This window comes from Phaethon aethereus, assembly GCF_964289735.1.
Source record: "Phaethon aethereus genome assembly, chromosome: 20".
NCBI classification, from domain to species: Eukaryota; Metazoa; Chordata; class Aves; order Phaethontiformes; family Phaethontidae; genus Phaethon; species Phaethon aethereus.
In genome coordinates, this window is record NC_138596.1 from 590,178 (window position 1) to 610,890 (window position 20,713).

Below are 20,713 nucleotides of genomic sequence, written 5' to 3' on the forward strand. Positions count from 1 at the left end.
CGGCCCCCATCACCTCGGCCCACCTCCCCACGCACACCCCCGTGGGCTTGGGGGGCAGAGACCCCTCAGAGGGTGCCGGCGGGTGATGTCCACGTCCCCGCGGATGCCCACATTGCAGGGTGGGGGGCTGGGACACCAGGTGCCTGTGCAGGCATCAACGCCACCAGCAAGGCCACCGAAACCGGGCTTGTCCTGCCCCCACAAACCACCCTCCTTTAAACACGAGCGTTTTCCAAAACACTGGCGTGGGACAGCTGCTCTGAGCGCTCATTAGCTTGGCGGCATCGCTGTTCTGCGTGGAGTTGTCTCTACATGTGGGACTGGTGACATCGCATCTCAAAAGCAGGAACGCAGCCAGCACGCAGGGGAGCGCGGGGCAGCAGAGATGCTGTTTCTGCCAGGCCCCGGGAGCGGAGGTCAGGGGAAAACGGTGGGTGTTGGAAGCTGGTTACTGCCCCCGTCCCGCAGGATTGGCATGAACTGGGGATGAGGGGCTGGGAAATCCCACGTGTGGGTCGTGTTGCTGCTGGGGCAACGCCCAGGCTGACGGCGGGAGGCGTCACATCCCTGGCTGCGAGCACTGAGTTTGTCCGACCTCAGCTGCAGCCACTGGCCTTGGATAGAGCCATGCACAGCCAAAACATCCCTCCCTTTGCAGTCACAGCCACGTCCCTGGGTCCGTATGGAGTGAGCTCCCTTCTGAACACACTTCACATACATTGGATCAGGCTTACATCTGTAGGGCTTGTTTTCCAACCCTTGGGTCCTCCTCGGGACACAAACGTCCCAGCTGGCTGCAGGACAGCGGGTGCTCAGGGAGACGTGCCTCCACAGCCACCAGCTCCAGGGATGCCCCGTGGACACCCCAGTCATGCTGACCGCTGTGTCCGGCAGGGATCCTGGGCTATCACCCCCAGCGTCCATGTGTGCTGCAGAGCTGCTCGGGGCTGCACAAGGGTTTCTGCCCCGGAGCCAGGGGATGCCAAGGCAGACAGCTTTGCAAAATCCAGGCATCTGATCTCTGGCCCCATGCTCCAGGCACAGATCTGAGACCTTGGCAGAGCAAGACAACATGATGCTCGATGGGACCCGCTGTCTGGGATCCCGCTGGCCGACATGTGCTACCTTTTCAGTCCCTAATTCTTGGTGGAGGGATTCCCACGGCCGGTGCCCTGCCACGTAGCTGGGCTCGGCCCCAGCTGACGGCGCTCGCAGCAGGAGCCCTGTTAGAGCGTCAGCGGTGCCCTGGCAGGCTGTCAGCCTGCTCCGTAGCTTTCCAAGGTTTGCCAAGAGCGAGCGGCTGGGGGTGCGGCATGCCAGGGACACCGGGCTGGCCTTTGGCAGGGGCTACTGCCTGCCCATGGCTCTTGCTGCCACCAAAGCTATGAAGGACGGTGCAGGCAGAGATGGCTGACACCGTGGCATGGGTCCGGCTGTGGGGACAATGCTCTTTGCAACCCTGTCATCTGCCTCCAGCAGAATAGATATTTCTTAAAATTTTCTTTCTTCCTTAATTTTCTTGGCCTTTTCCTCCTGCCAGCTGTCTGGGATTTTACTTCCAAAGGAAAGACCCTGCATTTTCTTTGCTCTCTAATTTGCTGGAGCTCTGTACTCATTAATTGCTTCTCAATTTTAACACGCACCTCTGGGACCAGCAAGCACACCAGGTGATGGTGCTGGAAGAACTGGGGCAAGTGCCCACACTGGGGCCAATATCCACATCTTTAACCTGCTGCTTTTTGCTCTACAGGAAGGTGGGGTTGGAGGGTTACTGGGACAGATACTGCTCCAAACCACAGGGTTACTGGGACAAACTGGTCCCATTTATGCTGATACAAATCCCTAATAAATTCAGAGATTTTAATACGCTGAAAGAGCCAAGCTCCTCTTCTGCCCTGCGTTGTCCCTGTTGCCAAGTGACAAGAGAGGCCAAGCTCAGCTGGTGGGCAAAGTCTCCTGTTGGGTGCCGTCCCCATGCGTCACCAACCCGGCACCTCTGGCTGCACCCATAGGACTAGTGCTCCTGGCCATGGGTGTCCTTGTGCAGCACGAGGATGCCATTGCACAGCCAGGGCTTGGCACCTCCAGGGCAGGGGCTTGCTCGATGGGACCCGCTGTCTGGGATCCCGCTGGCCGATAGGGCCAGGGCTGGGGCAGATCCCCAGGGACTGCAGCCAACATGGCCCTGCCAGGGCTGTGCACCCTCGATGGGGCGGTTGGTGACCCTGCCCCACCGTGGGCTCTCCAGAGTCCCATAGCGGCTGGGGGTTCCCCCTCTCCATGTTGGGGCCAGGGTCTGGCTTCTAGTGGGGGCGAGGACCACAGGGACCAGTTCTGCAGTGGTGAGGAGTTATGAAGCTGACCTGGACTACAGGTCTGCAGCGCGGCTGTGGCCAGGAGCAAAGCCATCCGTGCCACACGGCTGGGAACCAGCCATGGGTCTGTGCAGAGGCAAACCCAGCAAGCACCAGGCCAGCGCAGGAGTGCTGGGGCCAGGGCAGCGCCGAGCAGGGGCACTGGGGCAAGAGGGTCTGTGGAGGAGGCAGATGGGTCTGCTGGTGCAACATTCCACTGGGCGAGAACAGTGGGAGCAAACAGGAGGTGGCTGGGGGGGCACTGGCATGTTTCCAGGGGAGTCTGTGAGTCCTGGCAAGTGGGGAGGAGACCCCCACCCCATTCCTACCTGGACAGGGGATACCTGAGAACCTGAAGCACCTCTGTGTGAGGCCAAAGCACCAGCAGCATCACACCCAGCCGTGGAACATGGTCACCATCTCTTCAGTCGGGAGCAAGAGGTGGGTGGGGAGGCAGAGAGGGCCATGGGAGCACAGTGGGGCTGGGGGCTGCGGAGCGGAGAGCTGAGCTGGATCCTCCAGCACTGACCCACTGAGGATGAGTGGGGCCGGCAGCGAGGTGGGACCTGCTCTTCTGGGCCTGAGTCATCTCGTGATGCCCTGAAACCATTCCCCTCTCCGGAGCGGTGCTTGCTGCTTGCTGCAAGCCCAGCCCCAGCTCCAAGGGTCTGGCCCATTGCAGATGGCTGCTTGTTCCCAACCTCCCAAAACGCAGGCTTTCCCCAAACCTCCTCCTCCCATGGGGGTGACACTGGGCTTCAAGGGTCCCACACAGCCCTGCCAGAGCACCCAGCCCCCCGACACCCCCAGAGCAGCGGGACAAACTGCCTGGCAGCTCCCATCCTGCTGGCAGGGGCTTGCTGGAGGGTCAGCCCCGCCATGCCTTTCACCTCCCTGGGCATCACTGTACCTTTTTGTGCTTCCTCCAGCACTTACTGTAGAGAAACAGCACTGAGATGGTCAGCCCCTGGTATTGCCAGTCGCTGAGGAGGATGGTGTGGCTGGCATAGTCTGTATCGACCAGGCCACAACTGGTGAGATCCATCCCTGCAGGAGAAAGTGGTGGGATGTTTTAGATGTAGTAGGCCCCCTAAAAGCCATCGGTTCTTACTGTGCTTGTGAGAAGCATCACTTCTTTCCACCAAACCACCCCCAGGGCTCCTAAGCCCTGAAGGGCCTGAAGAAAGTAGTTTATTTAGTCTTGGGAAGAGCGCATGCTTTTAACAGCCCAAATCTGCAAGCTTTAGGATCTTACACCTCCGTGGGGGACCTGCTGGGACTCAGTTGCACCAAAAGAGAGTTTGGGGTCCCCCAGTGCTGCATCGCACATGCTGGAGGCTGGGGCTGACTTCTGAGGATGCTCCTGGACAACCTCGCCCCAGTTAACACAGCCCCGACCCTCACCGATGACTGGGCGTGCTGGTAGACCAGCGCGTGCTCACAGCCACTGCGCGGCCTCTCCTGGGACACCCTGTGACATGGCCCCACTGTGCCTCGCAGCAAAGGGACCCCCAGATGGCACCAGCCCCAAATCCTGACTCCAGCATGGTCCACAGAGAGAGCCAGGGAGCCAGGGGGGTGTGGGGCTGGGCTGGGCTCTGGGACAGGCATCCCTGGGCATGGGTGGAGAGCCTCATGGGGCAGCACGGCTACCCGAGGGGCCTGGCCCGGGGAGCATGGCATGGCAGGCCCTAGCTCCCCATGGTACACTTTGTGGTGGTACACGAAACTGCAACCTGCACGGTGGGGAGTAGCCCACATCGTGTGTGCTACGGAGGGGTCCTGTTCTGGGGAGGCTTAATCCTGCTGCTGGGTCAGGTCCCATCTCCTCCCTTGTGCTCCCCCGGTACTTACAGGGGTTTGTGTGTTGACCAGGTTGATCAGGGTTTTTTTAGGACCATCATCATCTGCTTGCATCCTGCAGGGCTGGAGAGCAAATAAAGACCATGGGACTCCAACTGATGGCACACAAATCCCTCAGCTTTCCCAGTGGGCCTCCTCAAAAAGCAGCTTGAGAGGTCATTTGGTTGCTCCAGCCGAAGAAGCTTCTGGGAGAGGCTTCTGCACCTGGGGCTTGAGTTCAGGCAGTTCCAATTAGAGACAAGGCATCATTAGCAACATCAGGGGTGGCTGGGAGGAAGTTGTCAAGGGAATGCTGAGATTTCCATCTCTCATCATCTTCTAACCAAGACTGGACACCTTTCTAGGAGGAACAGGGTCATCACCCAATTAACTGGGTTGAATGCAGAGGTAATGGAGGGGACCTAGCCAGTGCTAGACAAAAGAAGAAACTAATTTTCTCATCAGATCTTTAAAGCATGTGAAGACACATCAGTCATCTCCACTGAGAAGAAGCTCGATCGATTTTGGCCTCTCAGACATGCTTCCAGAATGGGGATTGAAGACAATCTTTCACTGGTAAAGGTAGATTAAATACAAAAGTGTTTCTGTCTAACTTCTGTGTTTTAGCGATGCTTCTCCAGTCTCCGACGCTAACTCAAAGGTGCTTTACAAACCCAGGGATGAATTAATTCTCTGACTCTACCTGAAACTCGGAGAGGTAAACCTCCTCCACAGGCTGGAGGGATTCTTGGCACAGTCCCTTCCTCCTTTTTTGCCAAACTAGGCTGTACCTCGTGTCCAAATAGGCAGTAGCAGAAGCTGTTGGACATCTGCTGCCTGGGTGCAGGGCTCTGGCACAGCAGCCGCACTGGTCTCACCTCCTGAAGTCTCCAGCCACGTGGCAGGTGTTCCCACATCCACTGTATTTTTCTACAGCTGGTTGATTGCCGTTCCCGGTTGGCGGCGAGAGACCAGCTCTTGATAGCTCTGTGCACCATCAGCACGTGTGTAAGCAGGACGGGAAGCAACCACCCCCCAGGGACCCATGTAGTTCTTCCTTTCCATATTTTATGAAGAACTCAAGAACTAACTGAGATGAAGAGCAAGAAGTAGAGGACCCCTGGGTGAAAGCCATAGCGAATGAGAAGATTTGCACTGACACTTACCCAGGAATCAAAGTTTCAATGATTATTTCACCATCACAGTGAAATATGGTGCTCACAGACATCATCTTCCCATTTTTCTTGAGGTCTTCGATCCAGCTGGAGTGGGAAGCTATGGTGATGGTACGCCACTTCCCAGTGAGCTAGAGAGAATGGCTGCACCGATCGATACGGAGAGCCTCTGCCCAGGCTGCTGATGGGTGGACAAGCATCCCTTCTGCAGGCAGAGCAGAGGTCTGCCATAAGGGGCTAACCTGATGCAAGAGCCACTTGGCCAAACCCAGGTACTCTGTGACCCTCACTAGCCCACTGACTCACCCACTAAGGCGTTCACGCACCCAGATGTCATGCTGTCGAATGCCAGGAGGAATTTTGACTTCCAGAAGGAATGGGGGTTCTTGCAAAAACCGGCAGGTGGGCTTTGTCTGACCTCTGCTCCTTCGTGGAGACCACATCCAAGCAAAGCACATTCCCTGTCCTCCACCATGGCAAAACTTCCTTCAGCAGCACATTTACCTTCTCTCCATCAAAATATTCTTTCAGAGGGGTTTTTGCCCAGGCCTGGGCAAAAGCACCAACAGAAGTGTCAACTCCAGGGGCAAGAAAATTACCTTCATCTTCAGCACACCTGTGAGAAATGTGAGCTCCACAGGCAGCTCAGAGCTTTTATTCCTGTGCACGGATCCTCAGGGGCAGCAGAGCAAACCCTCCCTTGTCCCCACTCTGTGTGGTGGCCGGTGCCAGTGCAGAGATAACATCATTAGCTGCGTTTCTCCCTGCCTGCAGCTGAACAGTGTGTTCCTACTGAGGTCTGAGGCAGAGCGATCCCCGCAGGTCCTCTGCGAGAGGGCAGGGAGGAAGGGTGAGAAATTCCCTGCCAGCTTCAGCCCCGCCAAGGGATTCCATGGGGTCAAAGCAAGAGGCTCCAGGGTGCTGGAGAGGGTGCTGGATGAGCTCCTCGGCACCCTGGCGTGCGTCCCACCTGATCCCAGGGCTGGATATGTCCTGTTTGCATAAGTGATCCCCATTTCATCCCTAAATCTTCTTTTGCTATGAGTAAATCTTTACTTCCTCAGACGCGTTTTTTGTTCACGTGTTGTTGTAGAGCTGTGCTCTCCAAACTTTTCTGATCGCGCACCCTTATCAGTGAAAAACTTTTGAGCGAGCACTCACAATATATGTATATTCATAAATTGTATACATGTACATTTTAAAGGATACACAATAATAGAAGTTTTAAAAGGACAAGGTAGAGATTAAATAAACACTAGTTTTAATTTTTATTATTTTACTTTAACAGTACCAAAAATATTTTCTTCCTGCACCCCACTTTGGGGACCAGTGCTCTAGAGAAAGCAGTGATCTTCCCCGACAGGTAAGCCTGATGAAAGGGATATATGTTTCTTTTATCCCTAGTGATGCTGCTGGTCTTTATCGTGGTGTGATCTTGCCCATCGGTGGCATGAGTTGATGAAGGCTGAGCATGAACAACACTCAGGACTTGTGGTGCCTGACCCTTCCTTGCCCCAGGGGTTCCCCATCCTCCTTCCGTGCCTGTCACCTCCAGAGGTGCATACCCAGCCAAATACTAAAGTAGCTACAACTGGCAGGAGCAGTCATGAAATCACAGCTTTCCCTGTCAGTAGGGAGAGCAGAGGGGTGGCAGATAGCTCTGGCTCACCCCGCCCTGGGCACCGTAGGTGGGAAGGGGTGTGAAATTCCTGGTTTATTTCCAAAGGAGCTGCCAGTTTTGTAGATGGGTTCCCTATCTGGGTTCCCCAACTGGCCCTGTCTTTGTCCGTGTGCTCTGAGAGGATGCGTTGCGTCCTCGCCTGAGTGGGATAAGACATGTTGTGTTCCTACTGGGAAATCCTTGGCTCCATCAGGGATGGGGGTATTTCCAATCACAGGAAACCAGTTCCCATAGTTTCTGCTAAGTAAGAGTCTTACAGAGTCTTACTCGTAACGAAATCCCAACCCAGCGTTTGGCCGAGGTCCGAGGAGGCCATGTTTTGCTGTGCCTGCAGGCATATCTTCTTGCACAACACCGAGCAGTGGTCACAGCACCCTTTCACACCCCTTTATTTACGACCACCAAGTAACACCTTCCCCGCTCCGCGTGCTGCTGAGCGGCCCTGAACCCTTCCTGAAGGCTCGTCATGAACCAGATTAATCTGTTCTCCCGCCCACGCTCCTGCCTTATTGCCACCATTTTGCATGTGGAAACAGGTCTCTGTTCCCAGGGTTAACTTCGAGTCCTGAAACTACAAAGATCAATCCCCTGACAATGGTTTTCCTACTTATACATATTTTATTGCATTAAGGGGAAGACATCCGGCTCTGCAGTGTCTGCAAGTCCAGCCCAGACGAGATTATCCACCACTTAACAGGAGATGCAAACAGCCGAGCATTACTGCTGTGCTTTGCACAGTGTTTCACCTCAGAAAGGGTTCTGCTTAGGAATAAAAGCTCTTTCCAGAAAGCCTGACAAAGCCCTGGTGTAGATAAATGATTAAAAAAAATAAGGCTTACCAAGGGCACCATCACATCAAATGCAGCGTGCGGACAGCCAGTACAGCTACCCTACCTGGGCAATACCTATTAGGAAAATTGTTCCCAGAATTACTTACTGGGAGAACTCCTGTGGCCAAGCAATTAGCAATTTTACAAAATCCCGTCCTAGTCTGTTCAGGTCTCCAGAGGAGGTTGTGTGCCGTCCTTCTGCCACCAGTTCGAGGGGGTGAAGACTTTTGCAGTGCTCCACACTGGAAGGACAGTACCTGACTCCTGGGAAGGGATGGGACACAGCTCACCCGCCCGGGGTCGTACCTGCGTAAGTTGGGCTTTCTGAAGCTGGCAGTGTGAGTTCAATCCAGCCGTGCTAGCGGCTTTCAGACACAAAGGGAGACGATGCTGTGAAGTAGGTACCCAGCCCCCGGGTGCCCACTGGGCAATAATGGGTCTGAGCATTGGATGCGTTGGTGAGGGAGAGTGAGGAGCCACCGGCTGTGCCCCCACCGGCACCACATGGCACCACCTGACTGGGAGCCCCAGACCCCTCCTGTGTTGGGTCACTGAGAGCTGCATCCCTGCCGTGGGGAGGGTGGGGGCTGCTCAGCGGCAATGCCTGCACCCTTGGTGGCCATCTGTAACACCCCCTGCACAGGGCTTTCCTGATGGCCCCTTTCACCTCACTGTTTCTCAAGCTGTAGATGATGGGGTTGAGCATGGGGGTCACAACGGCATACAGCAGGGCAAGGACCTTGTCCATCTCCTTGGAGGTGCTGGAGTGAGGCACCAGGTATACAACAGCCCCAGCGCCGAAGAACAGGAACACCACGGTCAGGTGGGAGGTGCAGGTGGCAAAGGCCCTCTGCATCCCTGCTCCCTTCTGGAGGACAGCCCCGATGATGTGAATGTACGACACGAGAGTAAGGAGGAAAGAGCCCATCGCAATAGTCCCAGCTAAAGCATACAGGGCGGCCTTGTTGAGGGGAGCATTAGGGCTGCAGGACGCCTTCAGCACAAAGGGCATCTCACAGAACAAGTGATCGATCATGTTGGACCTGCAAAAGGGCAAGCGGGCTGTGAGGAGGGCCTGGATCAGAGATGAGAAGGAGCCACTCAGCCACGATATGGCCACTAGGCAGTGGCACATCTTCTTGCTCATGAGCGCCAGGTAGTGGAGCGGGTGGCAGATGGCCAGGTACCGATCATAGGCCATGGCAGCCAGGAGCATGCACTCGGAGCCCCCAAAGCAAAGGAAGAAGTAGATCTGTGTGATGCAGCCCAGAAAGGAGATGGTCTTCTGCGGTGAGAAGGAGTCTCTGAGAATCTTGGGGAGGGTGACAGAAGAGTAGCAGATGTCCAGGAAGGAGAGGTGTCCCAAAAAGAAATACATGGGGGAGTGCAGGTGGGCATCCAGCCAGACGAGGGTCACGATGAGCAGGTTCCCCAGCACCGTCACCAAGTAAACGAGTGAGAAGCACAGGCAGAGGGTCAACTGTGCTCTGTAGGCACTGGAAAACCCCAAGAGAAGGAACATGGTGGGGCTGCTGAGATTTCCCCACTGCAGGGATTCGGGGCTCATCTACAGGGAGAGCAGGAGGAGATACAGACAGGTAGAAGGAGGGCAAGTGCTCACCCCTGCTGTGGGGCATCACCAGCCCTCCACTCTGCTGTGCTGTGGGCTGAAGATGTGCCACTGCCCCTGGTACTCCCCACACCTCGCTCCAGGGCCTCAGGGATCTGTGCGGGCAGGTGGCAAGTCTCAGCCCACGGAGTTTCGATCCTCAAGCCAACCCCCAACTCTGTGTCACCTGAAGGACACCAGAGAGAGCTGGGGCCTCACCACTGCGGTCAGTGAGGATCCCAGGGACTGTTAATGAGAGTGGACGAGAGTGGCTCCTCTCCCCTCTCCAGGTTTCCCGGGCTGCAGCTGTAGTGTGGTCTAAAGATTCCACAAACCCAGACAGGTTGGACTCTGCCTTGCTGAACAGTTGCTGCCCTTCATGGGAGCAAATTAAATTTACACCATTCGTGAAGATACAGCAAGATCTCCTGCTTCCCCTCTCCATCACAGATAGTGGGAGCAGACCTTACCCCGCTCCAAAAAAAAGAGAAGTTCTTAAAAGTTACAGACAAAAGCGTCTGCTTGCAAGTGCTGCACTGCAGATGTTACCCTCATGCTCACACCTGGAAAGCAATTAAGGGAGGGACCTCTGAGAGGTCACAGGAGGACCAAAAAGGCATTTGAAGGTGATTGTGTAATTCAAACAGGCTTGAGGGTGGCAAGCAAAAGCAGAGCCACTAGCCTTCAGGAAAAGGGAAAGACTCTGAATCCAACGAGAAACTGGAGCTCAGGGAAAAATGAAGATGAGATACAGAAGAGTGTGAACCTAAAACTACTGAATCCACAGGAGGAGCAGTGAGGAGACGATCAGAGATTCACCCAAGCCTGCAAGAAGCTGACAGAGCTGCCACCAGGTCCTTCCAGGGAGACGCATGGGAGCCTCTGCCAGGTGTGAAGAGCAGGTGGGTGCCAAGCTGAGAAGACCTGAGCACCCTCAAATGACATTGCATGCTACCTCCAAAGGGAACAAGGACATCCCCACCGTGCTGCGGATGTGCTCCACAACACGGAGGTTCAGGGATGGGCTGTGTATTTGTCCTGGTGCCCAGCAGTCGGGGTGGGGGTGTGAGCAGGGAGGGAGGGGGAGCAGCCGGCCCAGGGCTCGGTGCCACAAGAAGGGCCGGGGTGCTTGAGCCTGGGAGATTCCACGGACACCCTTCTAATGCAAGGAGGCACGCCAGCAGGAGGGAGAGGGCCAAGTGCAGGGTCCTGCACTTCGGCCACAACAACCCCACGCAACGCTCCAGGCTTGGGCAGGAGTGGCTGGAGAGCTGCCCGGTGGAAAAGGGCCTGGGGGTGCAAGTCAACAGCCGGCTGAACGTGAGCCGGCAGTGTGCCCAGGTGGCCAAGAAAGCCAACAGCGTCCTGGCCTGTATCAGCACCAGTGTGGCCAGCAGGAGTAGGGCAGGGATCGTGCCCCTGTACTCGGCACTGGTGAGGCCGCACCTTGAATCCTATGTTCAGGTTTGGGCTCCATCACTGCAAGAAGGACGTTGAGGTGCTGGAGTGTGTCCAGAGAAGGGCAACGGAGCTGGTGAGGGGTCTGGAGCACAAGTCTGATGAGGAGCGGCTGAGGGAACTGGGGATGTTCAGTCTGGAGAAGGGGAGGCTGAGGGGAGACCTTATCGCTCTCTACAACCACCTGAAAGGGAGTTGTGGTGAGGTGGGTGTTGGTCTCTTCTCCCAAGTAACCAGTGATAGAAAGGGAGGAAATGGCCTCAAGCTGCACCAGGGGAGGTTTAGACTGGATATTAGGAAAAATTTCTTTACAGAGAGAGTGGTCAAGCGTTGGAACAGACTGCCCAGGGAGGTGGTGGAGTCACCATCACTGGAAGTGTTCAAAAAACTTGTAGATGTGGCACTTCAGGATATGTTTTAGTGGGCACGGTGGTGTCGGGTTGATGGTTAGACCTGCTCTTAAAGGTCTTTTCCAACCTTAATGATTCTGTGATTCTGTGATTCAAGGATCTGATGCTAGGCTTTGAACCACGAAGGGAATGGAGATTGAAGGCGAGGCATGTACTCTCCCTGCTGGTTTGGGATGTGCAAGAGTAGGAGCTGGTAAACGAGGGCATGACCACAGAGGGAAGGGAAGCACCCGTAGGGATAAGAGCAGCTGGGTATGGGCAGCAAACGGCTGGTGTCTCCTCTGGCTCAGGAGGAACAGATGGTCCAGTGAAATAACACAAACGTTTGTGGCCTCATGCAAAACTGGTATGGAGGAACTCAGGTTACTACATGGAGCCACCCGTGACAGCAGATGTTCCCAGAGGTCAGAGAAATAACTGGTGTGACCAGAGCAGGGGCAATGGAGGTCATAGGAGGAGAGGGCAAGAAAGGGAAGTGAGGAGGAAAGGTAGCACAACACAAGGCATTGAAAGGCACCATCAACAAATCTTCTTGGATCTAAATCACCTTGGGAAGGAGGGAAAGGAAGGTCTGCCCAGACGGTGCTGGGAGCCTGTTGCAGATTCCCCAGCCAGACTGGGATGAGGACAAAGACCCAGGAAAAAAATTCTTCCAGGAAGAGTAATTCTTTGGAGAGGAGGGCAGTTATAAATCACAGCTTTGTCTTTAAATTCCAAATATCCTTGGATATGACATCTCACATATCTCTTCACCAGGTCACAGCATGAAGCAAGCTGATGGGTTTTTTTGTACCTGTTCCTGAAAAATAGGCTGTTTTTAGAAGAGCTATCTGAGAAAATAACTTCAGCTAGAGTAGGCATGAGTCAATGCCATTTTGCGTAAATGGGAAGATCAATAGGAGCAGATTGGTGGCTGTGGCTGTGAACAAGCACAAATCAGGACAAGTGAGGGGAGGTGGTTACTGCAGCTGGGCAGATTTGAAAAGTTGAGCATGCAGATGTAGGAAAGAGCTGGGATTTCAGGAAAGCAACAGTGCAAAACCCAGCTAAAAACTCTCTCTTGAGCACAAGGGAGAGGCTGGTGGAGCAGGGCTTCTCTAGCAAACGAGCAACATATATACACGAAGGAGGATATTTGGAAAGAGTGGAAAGTCTGCAAGGAAAGAAAAGAGCCTGAGAAGTGGTAAGCAAAGTCTGCACTGAAAGATGAAGGAGTGCAGGAAGACTGTGAAAATTGCTTGTAGTGTTATGAGATGAATATACGCCCTTCAGCCATGTACCTGAAGGACAGGCAGCCCCGCCGTGCTCCTCAGTTCAGTGCCCTGGAATCAGACATCGCCCACCCCCAGTTTTCCAGGAGGACAATGACAATTTATGGTGAAGGTAGGGTGGCCAGTGACAACATGAGGGCACGGGCACAGCAGCATCAAGAAGGGAGGAGAGTCTTCAGAGGTTTGCTGCATGTCAGCAGGGCTGTGGGAAGGGAGCATGGCTACACCTGAATTCGGGAAGAATAAATGCTGCTTCTCCTACAGCATTGATGTGATGGGGACTAAGTCCAATGAGAGAAGAGGAATCCAGCACCAGGCATTTGCAAGGTTTTAGAGGAAAGAAAAAGAAAGAAAATTAGGTGGGCAGAGGAGCTCTGGGACTATGGAGCAGTTTGCTTGCCTACAGGGTCCTTGGCTGGAGACATGGTGGTCTGGTAGTCATGAGTGTGGCACAGGGTGCCAAACTAGCCATGGGGACAACAGAAAAGTACATGTGGGAAAATACTGATGCTGTCGTATGTTAGTGAGACCTTGCTGCGTGGTGCACAGGGAGTGGGGAGCCCACTTGAGGAGGAAGAAGCTGAGCAGGGCTGCCAGGATGCCTGAAGAGGGGAGAGTCCATCCGAGAGGACACAGCCTGATGTGGTCAGCCCGGAGAAGCAAAGCCAAGCGGGGAGACAACTGTGGTGTTGGGGAGCAGAGCCTTGGACTCAAGCACACTGCTGTGGGTAACCTGTGGGCAAGCCTGCAAAACCTACCAGCTTAAATCCAGTTTCAAAAATTACTTTGACCCAGGAATCATCTCCTTGGATCTAATGCACCAGGGTTTGGACAAGGAGCCAAGGTCTCAACGTGATGCCTTCTCAGGAGGTTTGGGGCCCCAAGTGCTCACTTGGCAGGAGGGGTTTTGGTTCCTAAATCTCTCTGTCACCACTGAAAACTTTTCCCTTTACCTGAAATAAACCTGTTCCAAGTATAAGTAGGTGTCCACAGAGCCTTTGCATTGGTTTAATGAAGCAGAGGTGGAAAACTACATGCCTGGTTCACCTGGAAGATGGCACACAGACAAACCTGGCACGAGAGCCCTGGGGAGGGCACCCACCCCCAGCTCCCTCCCTGCACCCTGTGGCCTTCCCAGAACTGGGGGCATACCCAGGATCTGGTCTCCTCAGTGCATCGCCACAGCCTGGGCTACCAGAAAACCAGCTTGGCATCTGTGGCACCACTTGCCTCACCGGGAGGTGGAGGGGGCAGGAGGGATGAGGCACGGCAGACCATGCGTGTCCCCCAGCAGTGCCCTCCAGCCTGTGAGCCAGGGAAGATGTCAAAGGTGTTGTTTGACCAGGATGCAAGTGACATCTTCATTTCATTTTCCGATAACTGTAGGGGTTTGCGATTAAATCTGCTGATCCGATAGTCATTAGCTGGATGATCAGCCAGTCATTGGAAGTGTCTGTTTGCCTTTCTGCTAATTAAATTGCATTTGATTTGCAACCAAATCTAATACGAGAAGTGAGCCCGAGGTAGACTCGGGAGCAGCCGATGGGCACCGCTCTGTGCGAAGCTCAGGCCAGCGCCACGGCCTTGGTGTGTTTGCAGAGCCGCATCCCAGGCAGACGGGGAACACGGGTGGGAAAGAGGCAGCACGAGTGGACGGGGGACACGACTGCAGCAGGGCAGAGCCGTGTGTGCGGTAGGGGCCGGGCTCCAGCTGTGGTGCCAGCGGGTGAGCTGTGGTGCTGTGAACTTTGAGACGTGTTCCAGGCACCCGGCTACTCATCTGGCTGCCGGGACGCAAGAGGGGCTGCAAGGACCCCTGTGTCTGCTGGTCATGGGAGAGGGGCACAGAGGAGAGCAGGGCAGAGCTGGCCTCCCAGGACCCTGGCATGGGGCTGACTTCTTCCCTCCTCCATCCTTCGTCTGTCCTGCCCTCAAGCACTCACCCCACACAGATGTCAGGGACACCGGTGACCCAGCATCTGCACGGCTTACCTTGAGATGATGCTTTCTCCCTTCACACTAGGTGTGTCTGGCAGCACCAGCGGTTTGGGACACCAGGGTGATTTCAATATGCTCCTAGGAGGCACCTGGGAAAAGATCCCCTGTTACAGCACAGTCCGTAATGGCTCTGCACAGCCCCTCAGGCACAGTGCTTTGGGACGCCGCGGGAACAGGGAAGCACACTGCGAGGGAATACGGTGTGCTGAGGCCTGTGCCCAGTGCCTGACTGTGGACACCCCGCCGAGGGGTGGTCCAGCAGCATCGCCACAAAGAGGCCCTGCACCCCCAGGGGCCAGGGCTGGAGGACAGGTCTGAAATTGCCTTTGAACTTCTTAGCAGCTAGAGACACCCAGAGGGTGGTCCTGCGGTGGAGCTGGAGCGGCATGGCACGCTCGGTAGCCAAAGTGGCTCAGAGACACCCTCGAGCAAGAGCCTGAGTCCAGCAACGTCAGTTTGGCTCTTCAGCCTGTGCTTTCCTTTTCTAGCTCGTTTTCACCACTTTTGCAACCGAGAATATACCTCCTGGCTTTGCTGGATAACCTTAGTTTCTTCTAGACAAGCTCACCTAGATTTAAGGGTGACTTAAGGGGCTCTAGCAAGTGTAAGGTGTATTGCTTCTCTGAACCGCTGCTCCGAGACCTTCCACCTCTGAGAAATTTGGGAATGTGGGTGGGAAGTTTCCCCCGAGATGCATCAATCTGCAAAGGTCAGGGTGGGGCCTGAGAGCACCCACATCTTTGGGGAGGGCAGAATGATGGGGACGCTGGCCAGAAAACAGGACCACCTCTCCCTGATGCAGCACTTTTCCCTGCCCCTCTGACTCTGAAAGAAAGATGGGGACAAACTTTTTAGCAGGGCCTGTAGCAATAGGACAAGGGGTAAGGGTTTTAAACTAAAAGAGGGCAGATTTAGACTAGATGATAGAAGGAAGAAATTTTTGACACTGAGGGTGGTGAAACCCCAGCCCAGGTTGCCCAGGGAGGTGGTGGGTGCCCCATCCCTGGGAACCCCCCAGGTCAGGCTGGATGGGGCTCGGAGCACCCTGCTCTGGTTGGGGATGTCCCTGCTCACTGCAGGGGGGGGACTAGATGGCCTGGAAAGGTCCCTTCCAGCCCAAAGATTCTATGATTCTATGACTCAACCACCCTTCCTGCTTTCAGTGCACACAAGTGTGTTTTGGAGCCTAAAGCCTCCCTCCTCCTGTTTCACCGCAGCAGCCTCGGCCTTGCCCTGCTCTGCCCACAGGCGCCTGGCCGCAGCCGCTGCGCCAGGCAGAGCCATGGCGGCAGCGGGGAGAGGGCCGAGAGCTCACCCAGCGCACCTGTGTTAGCAGTGGGCGTCCTTCCCGGTGGTGGCCGCAGTTATAATTAATTTACAGGTGGCCAATAATGAGTGAATAATTCCTATGAGCGTTTGGTGCTCGGCTGGCTGTGTTCAGTTGGGTTCCTCATTACCAGGATCTCCATGGCCTGGGGAGCCACAGGAGCATTTTGGTTGGAAGGTACCTCAAGGGTCTCTGGTTCTGCCCCCGCTCAGAGCAGGGCCAGCTTTAAAGTTAGATCAGGTTGTCTGGGGACTTGTCCACCTCAGTTTGGATACCGCCAAGGACGGGGAAGTACTCAGCTATGTTTCTGGATACCTGCTCTAGTGCAGGACCACCTTCATGATGAAGAATTTTCTCCTTTTGTCCTACTGGAATTTGCCGTGTTCCAGCTCGTGCATGTTGCCCTTCATCCTACCACTGAGCACTCCAGGAAGAGTCTGTCTGCTTCTCCAGATCCTCCCCTGACGCAGCTGGAGACAGCAGCCAGATGTGTCCTTCACCTTCTCTTCTGAAGGCTGGACCAGCCTACCTCTCTCACCCTCTCCTCATACACGCTGTGCTCCAGGCCCTGACCAGCTTTGTGTCCTCCACTGGGCTCTCTGCAGTTTGTCAGGACCTTTCTTGTACTGGGGACCCCTAAACTGGACCCAGCTCTCCCAGCATGGTCTCACAAGTGTCCCGCTGAGCTGACGGCTGCCCTTCGCTGATCCGGACCAGGATGCATCTGGCTGCCTTTGCTGCAAAGGCACCCTGCTGACCCGTGTTCAGCTTGTCGCCTGCCCGACTCGCTGGGCTTTTCCTGCCACGCTGCCGTCTGCCTGCAGGCCCAGCCTGCCCAGTTGCACGGGGTTAGCCCAGCCCAGTGGCAGGGCTTTGCATTTGCCTTAGATGAACATCAGGAGGTTTGTGCTACCCCATTCTGGGGGCTGCTGAGTCTTCTCTGAATGGCAGCTCCAGCATAACAACCTGTCCCCAAAGCTTTGCTGTCCCCAAGAGGCACATCGTCACTGATATTGGGCATTGCTGGGACTGATGCATATTCACACATTTCAGGTGATGCTGACCCCAGCAGCTTGGAAAGTCCCCAGCCACATTGCTTCCCACCTTCAAGACACCAGCCACTTCCCATCAGCTGTGTTCCGTCAGCCAGTCATGGAGCCAGGGTATAAAACCATGTCCTGAGATGACCCAGGTTGAAAACAGCCACACACTTTCAACAGCTTTCAACACCTGGGGAAGCAGGAACACCCGAAGCCGATTGTGTTTTGGGTGCTGGTGCCTCACGAAGCCATGGCCCGAAAGGGCACCCCGCTGCCCCAGCAGCACTGAGTTTTTTTCTTCACTTTTAATGGGTCTCAGTTGGTGTTATTAAAAGTTTCTGAACTTCTGCAGCCTTAACTTCTGAAAAGGCTCCAGGGGTCTTGTTGTGCCACTGCAGTGCCTGGAGACAGGAGCTATATTTGCCCCTTCCCAAACTAGGGAGCAAAACCAGTGTTTATTCCTCTGTGGGGCTCAGACCAGCGCAGAGCTGTCTACAAGCAGTAATTGGCAATTTAGAGGTGACTCACTCCTGACCTGTGGGAGTTCAAATCGTTTATACCTGTGCTGTCAAGAGCCAATGCCCATCGACCAGATGCCGGTGAGGGGCTGTCCCTGAGGCTGGAAGGTGAGGAAAGGCTCAGCTGGGCTGGCATATCCAGTGGCACTTGGGGAACCCCATGGTCTCACTGTACACCATCCAAGACAGACGGACAAGACCTGATGACTGCATGTTGTTGGAGTGATTCCTGCTGTGGTGACCGTACTGCCAGCTGGTGACGGTGGTGCCAGTGCCTGTCACAAACAAAGGGACATCCATGAAGCTCTAACACATGGTTGCTCCAGGCAGGTTGGATGGGCACCCGTGGGCTCAGGTTTTTGGGATGGCTGAGAGCCCACAGGTCCTGAGCAGCAAGTAGGACCTGGATCACGGGCTGAAATCAAAAAGCCGTTGTCGTGACAGTCAGTGCTACACTTAGAACCAGAGACAATCTGATACAGTCAATTTTTATTTTTAAATGGGGAAAAAATTGAAAGTCAAGAGGATTAAATATCGCATACGGCACACATTGTCTGGAAAGACCAGCTTAGATTCACTCCGAGCACTTAAGCTGATATTAGCAAATACAAACCCTAAACAACGTTACAAAGGGAAAGCCTAAATGGAAGCCAGCACAATTAAATCAATTTAAAGAAGCTGATCAGAAATAAGATAAATGTTCTTAAACCTGCTGAAGCTGCATCCACATGACGACAGCAAAATGACCCCTGGTAAGTTAACTAGCAACAAAATCAGACAAACAATGAAGACACCAGAATTTGTCCCCTTACTCCTTTACTTTGAAGAATGACATCTGAACTTACATATATTCCTTTCTTCAAAGGCATTGGAAGCAGGAATATAACACTAGAAAGTGTTCGGCTGGTAGCCAGTCAAATTCAGAGTGAGTATTCAGAGAAAAGCTGATGGAAAAGTGAAGAAACTTCACATCAGCCTTGGCTGAGGAGGAGCTTTGGTGGATCGCTGGGCTAGACAATCTCTTTTGCAAACTTGGAAAGGTCTGTCCTACCAATACAGAAGTGCAAGTGAGTAGTAAGACAGAGGACATGACATTTCCAATCAAAGTAAATCAGGTGTGAAACTCAAACTTTTCACTGCAGTGTCATCTGCTGCTTGGACTCACCTTTGCTACTTCTAGTTTTCACCAGAAGACCAGAAGAAGCAAATATGCTGCCTTTTAAAGAGGTTGTTGGAGGTGAAGAAACTACAGACAAGTAGATCTACTATGCAGAGCAGGCAGATACAAAAGCTATAATAAATGGCAGACCTGGTTGACATATGGACAAATTATATCACAGAGGAGACTGAATACAACTTTTGCACAGGAAAATCACAGCTCAGAAATACAGTTTCTGGAGTCAACAAGATATGGGAGTCAGACATTCCCTGGTCAGCTGGGAAGTGTCTTCATCAAAGCTTGCAGGGGACAAGCTGCTATAGGTTAGGGAGGAAGGTCGTCACTTGGATAAATGAGTGGCTGAGAGAGAGAAAAAGGGAGGAAGATCACCCAGGGACCTCACTGTGCCAACAGATGTCTTGTAAAACATCTCATCCACACGCAGCAGGTGCCAAAGATGGCAGATGCAGCACAAGGAGAAGTTAGAAGATCGGGGAACAAGACAAGGCACCATGTAAATCCAGGCTGTACCCACACCTTCCTGGGTGGGTAGAGGTCCAGGTCTGGTCACCCAGCCCCAGAAGGGACATGGCCTAAGCAGGGGAGGGAGAGAGAAGGATGAGCAGCACAGCTGGGAGAGCAAGGAGACTTGTTAAAGATTTAAGAACTGGAACATCACGAAGAGGATGAATAGAGAAGATGATAGTCTCCACATCATCGTCAAGTGCCACAGCCATCAGCTGCGAGTCTCCAAATAGCTCCTTATATATCAAAGGCCAGTCCAGCACCTTCCTTGCTCCAAGACCCCCCTGGTCTCTCCAGCAGCCAGCTGGGACCCCGGTGCCTGGGCTGCACCAACCTGGTCCCTGCCAGCCCGTCTCGGCAGCGCGCTCCCGCAGCGCCCGGCCAAGGAGCTGCAAGTGAAACCACTGCAACAGGTGAAAGGGAGCACAGAGATGGGTGGTGAAGCTCCTTGCTGCAGGATATCACCAGTGCCAAGAAGGTGCCTCAGCCCAGGAAGCCCTTAGAAACGTTCAGGGAAGAAAAGTCCCATGTCATTAACAATGTATGACAACATCTGGCCAGGTTTACTGGGGGGATAAAGGGGAGGAAGGTACAACCCTCCTTTCACCCTGTCCCTGCATGCTTCTCCTCGCCCCTGTACCTGCCTTTGTTGAAGGCAGGGTGCTGGGAGAGGGGCTGCACAGTGCGATGAGCATTGGATGTGCAGCAGGTACAGGGACGGACTTGGTGAGAGGGCTGAGGGATCAGGGCGGCTGCGGTGGGGACCCCCCACCTGCTCTGCACAGAGGGGACTCACACCCAGAAAAGAGCTGAAATTGCAGCCTGTGTGCATCCTGCTCTGAGACACAGGGAGAAAACAGACGGACAAAAGGAGGAGTGGAAAATGCAGGTGGTGGAGAGAAATGATGGCACTGCTGTCTGGCAGCATGACGCCTGCATACGGCAGGAAGGAATATTTGGCTGGGATATGATACGGAGACATCGGGACCGCCACCACACAAAGCCCTCGGCGAAGAGCGCTGCTGGCAGCAGGATGTTTTCATCTGCATCAATACATGTACCGAAAGCAAGCCTTGAGACAAAGCTGCATGTGGGCCCAGCCATGCTTTGGAGCATGGCAAATGCTGAACTGCCGGGGAGAATTCCCGCTGGAAAGGCTGGGCTCCTTCCAAAGAGGGTGGAAACGATGCTGGGCCAGGAAGTCCCAGTGAAGTCCCTTGTCCTGCCGCTGCTGGGACGTATCCAGCTCTCATGATCCTCAGGATCAGGAGGGGCAGTTTCCCAAATGCATTTTCCCGGTCCCTGGAAGGAGGAACATCCTGAGGCACTCAGCTGCTGGGATGACACCTTCCAGGGGTACCTGCTATGTCATGCGGCAGCGAAGCAGATCTCGGGCTGAAACAACTGCCCGGGTGACTGGCCAGGCTGGCCATGGACAGGCAGGGTGGAAAGGCCAGCAGAGAGGATTTTGGAGGATCTTTCTTTTCCAGGAGAGGCACAAGCTGCTTCATACCCT

At 54.3% G+C, this 20,713-nt stretch overlaps 1 protein-coding gene across 1 annotated transcript; it reads right to left on the reverse strand.

Moving 5' to 3' along the window:
• Positions 1-8,240: 8,240 nt before the first annotated feature.
• LOC309412246 (olfactory receptor 1E16-like) lies at positions 8,241-9,449 on the reverse strand (the record flags this gene model as incomplete). The annotated part of the gene is made up of 1 exon (XM_082009118.1): positions 8,241-9,449. The coding sequence occupies one exon, from the start codon at positions 9,447-9,449 to the stop codon at positions 8,241-8,243; it is 1,209 nt and encodes a 402-aa protein (XP_081865244.1).
• Positions 9,450-20,713: the final 11,264 nt, after the last annotated feature.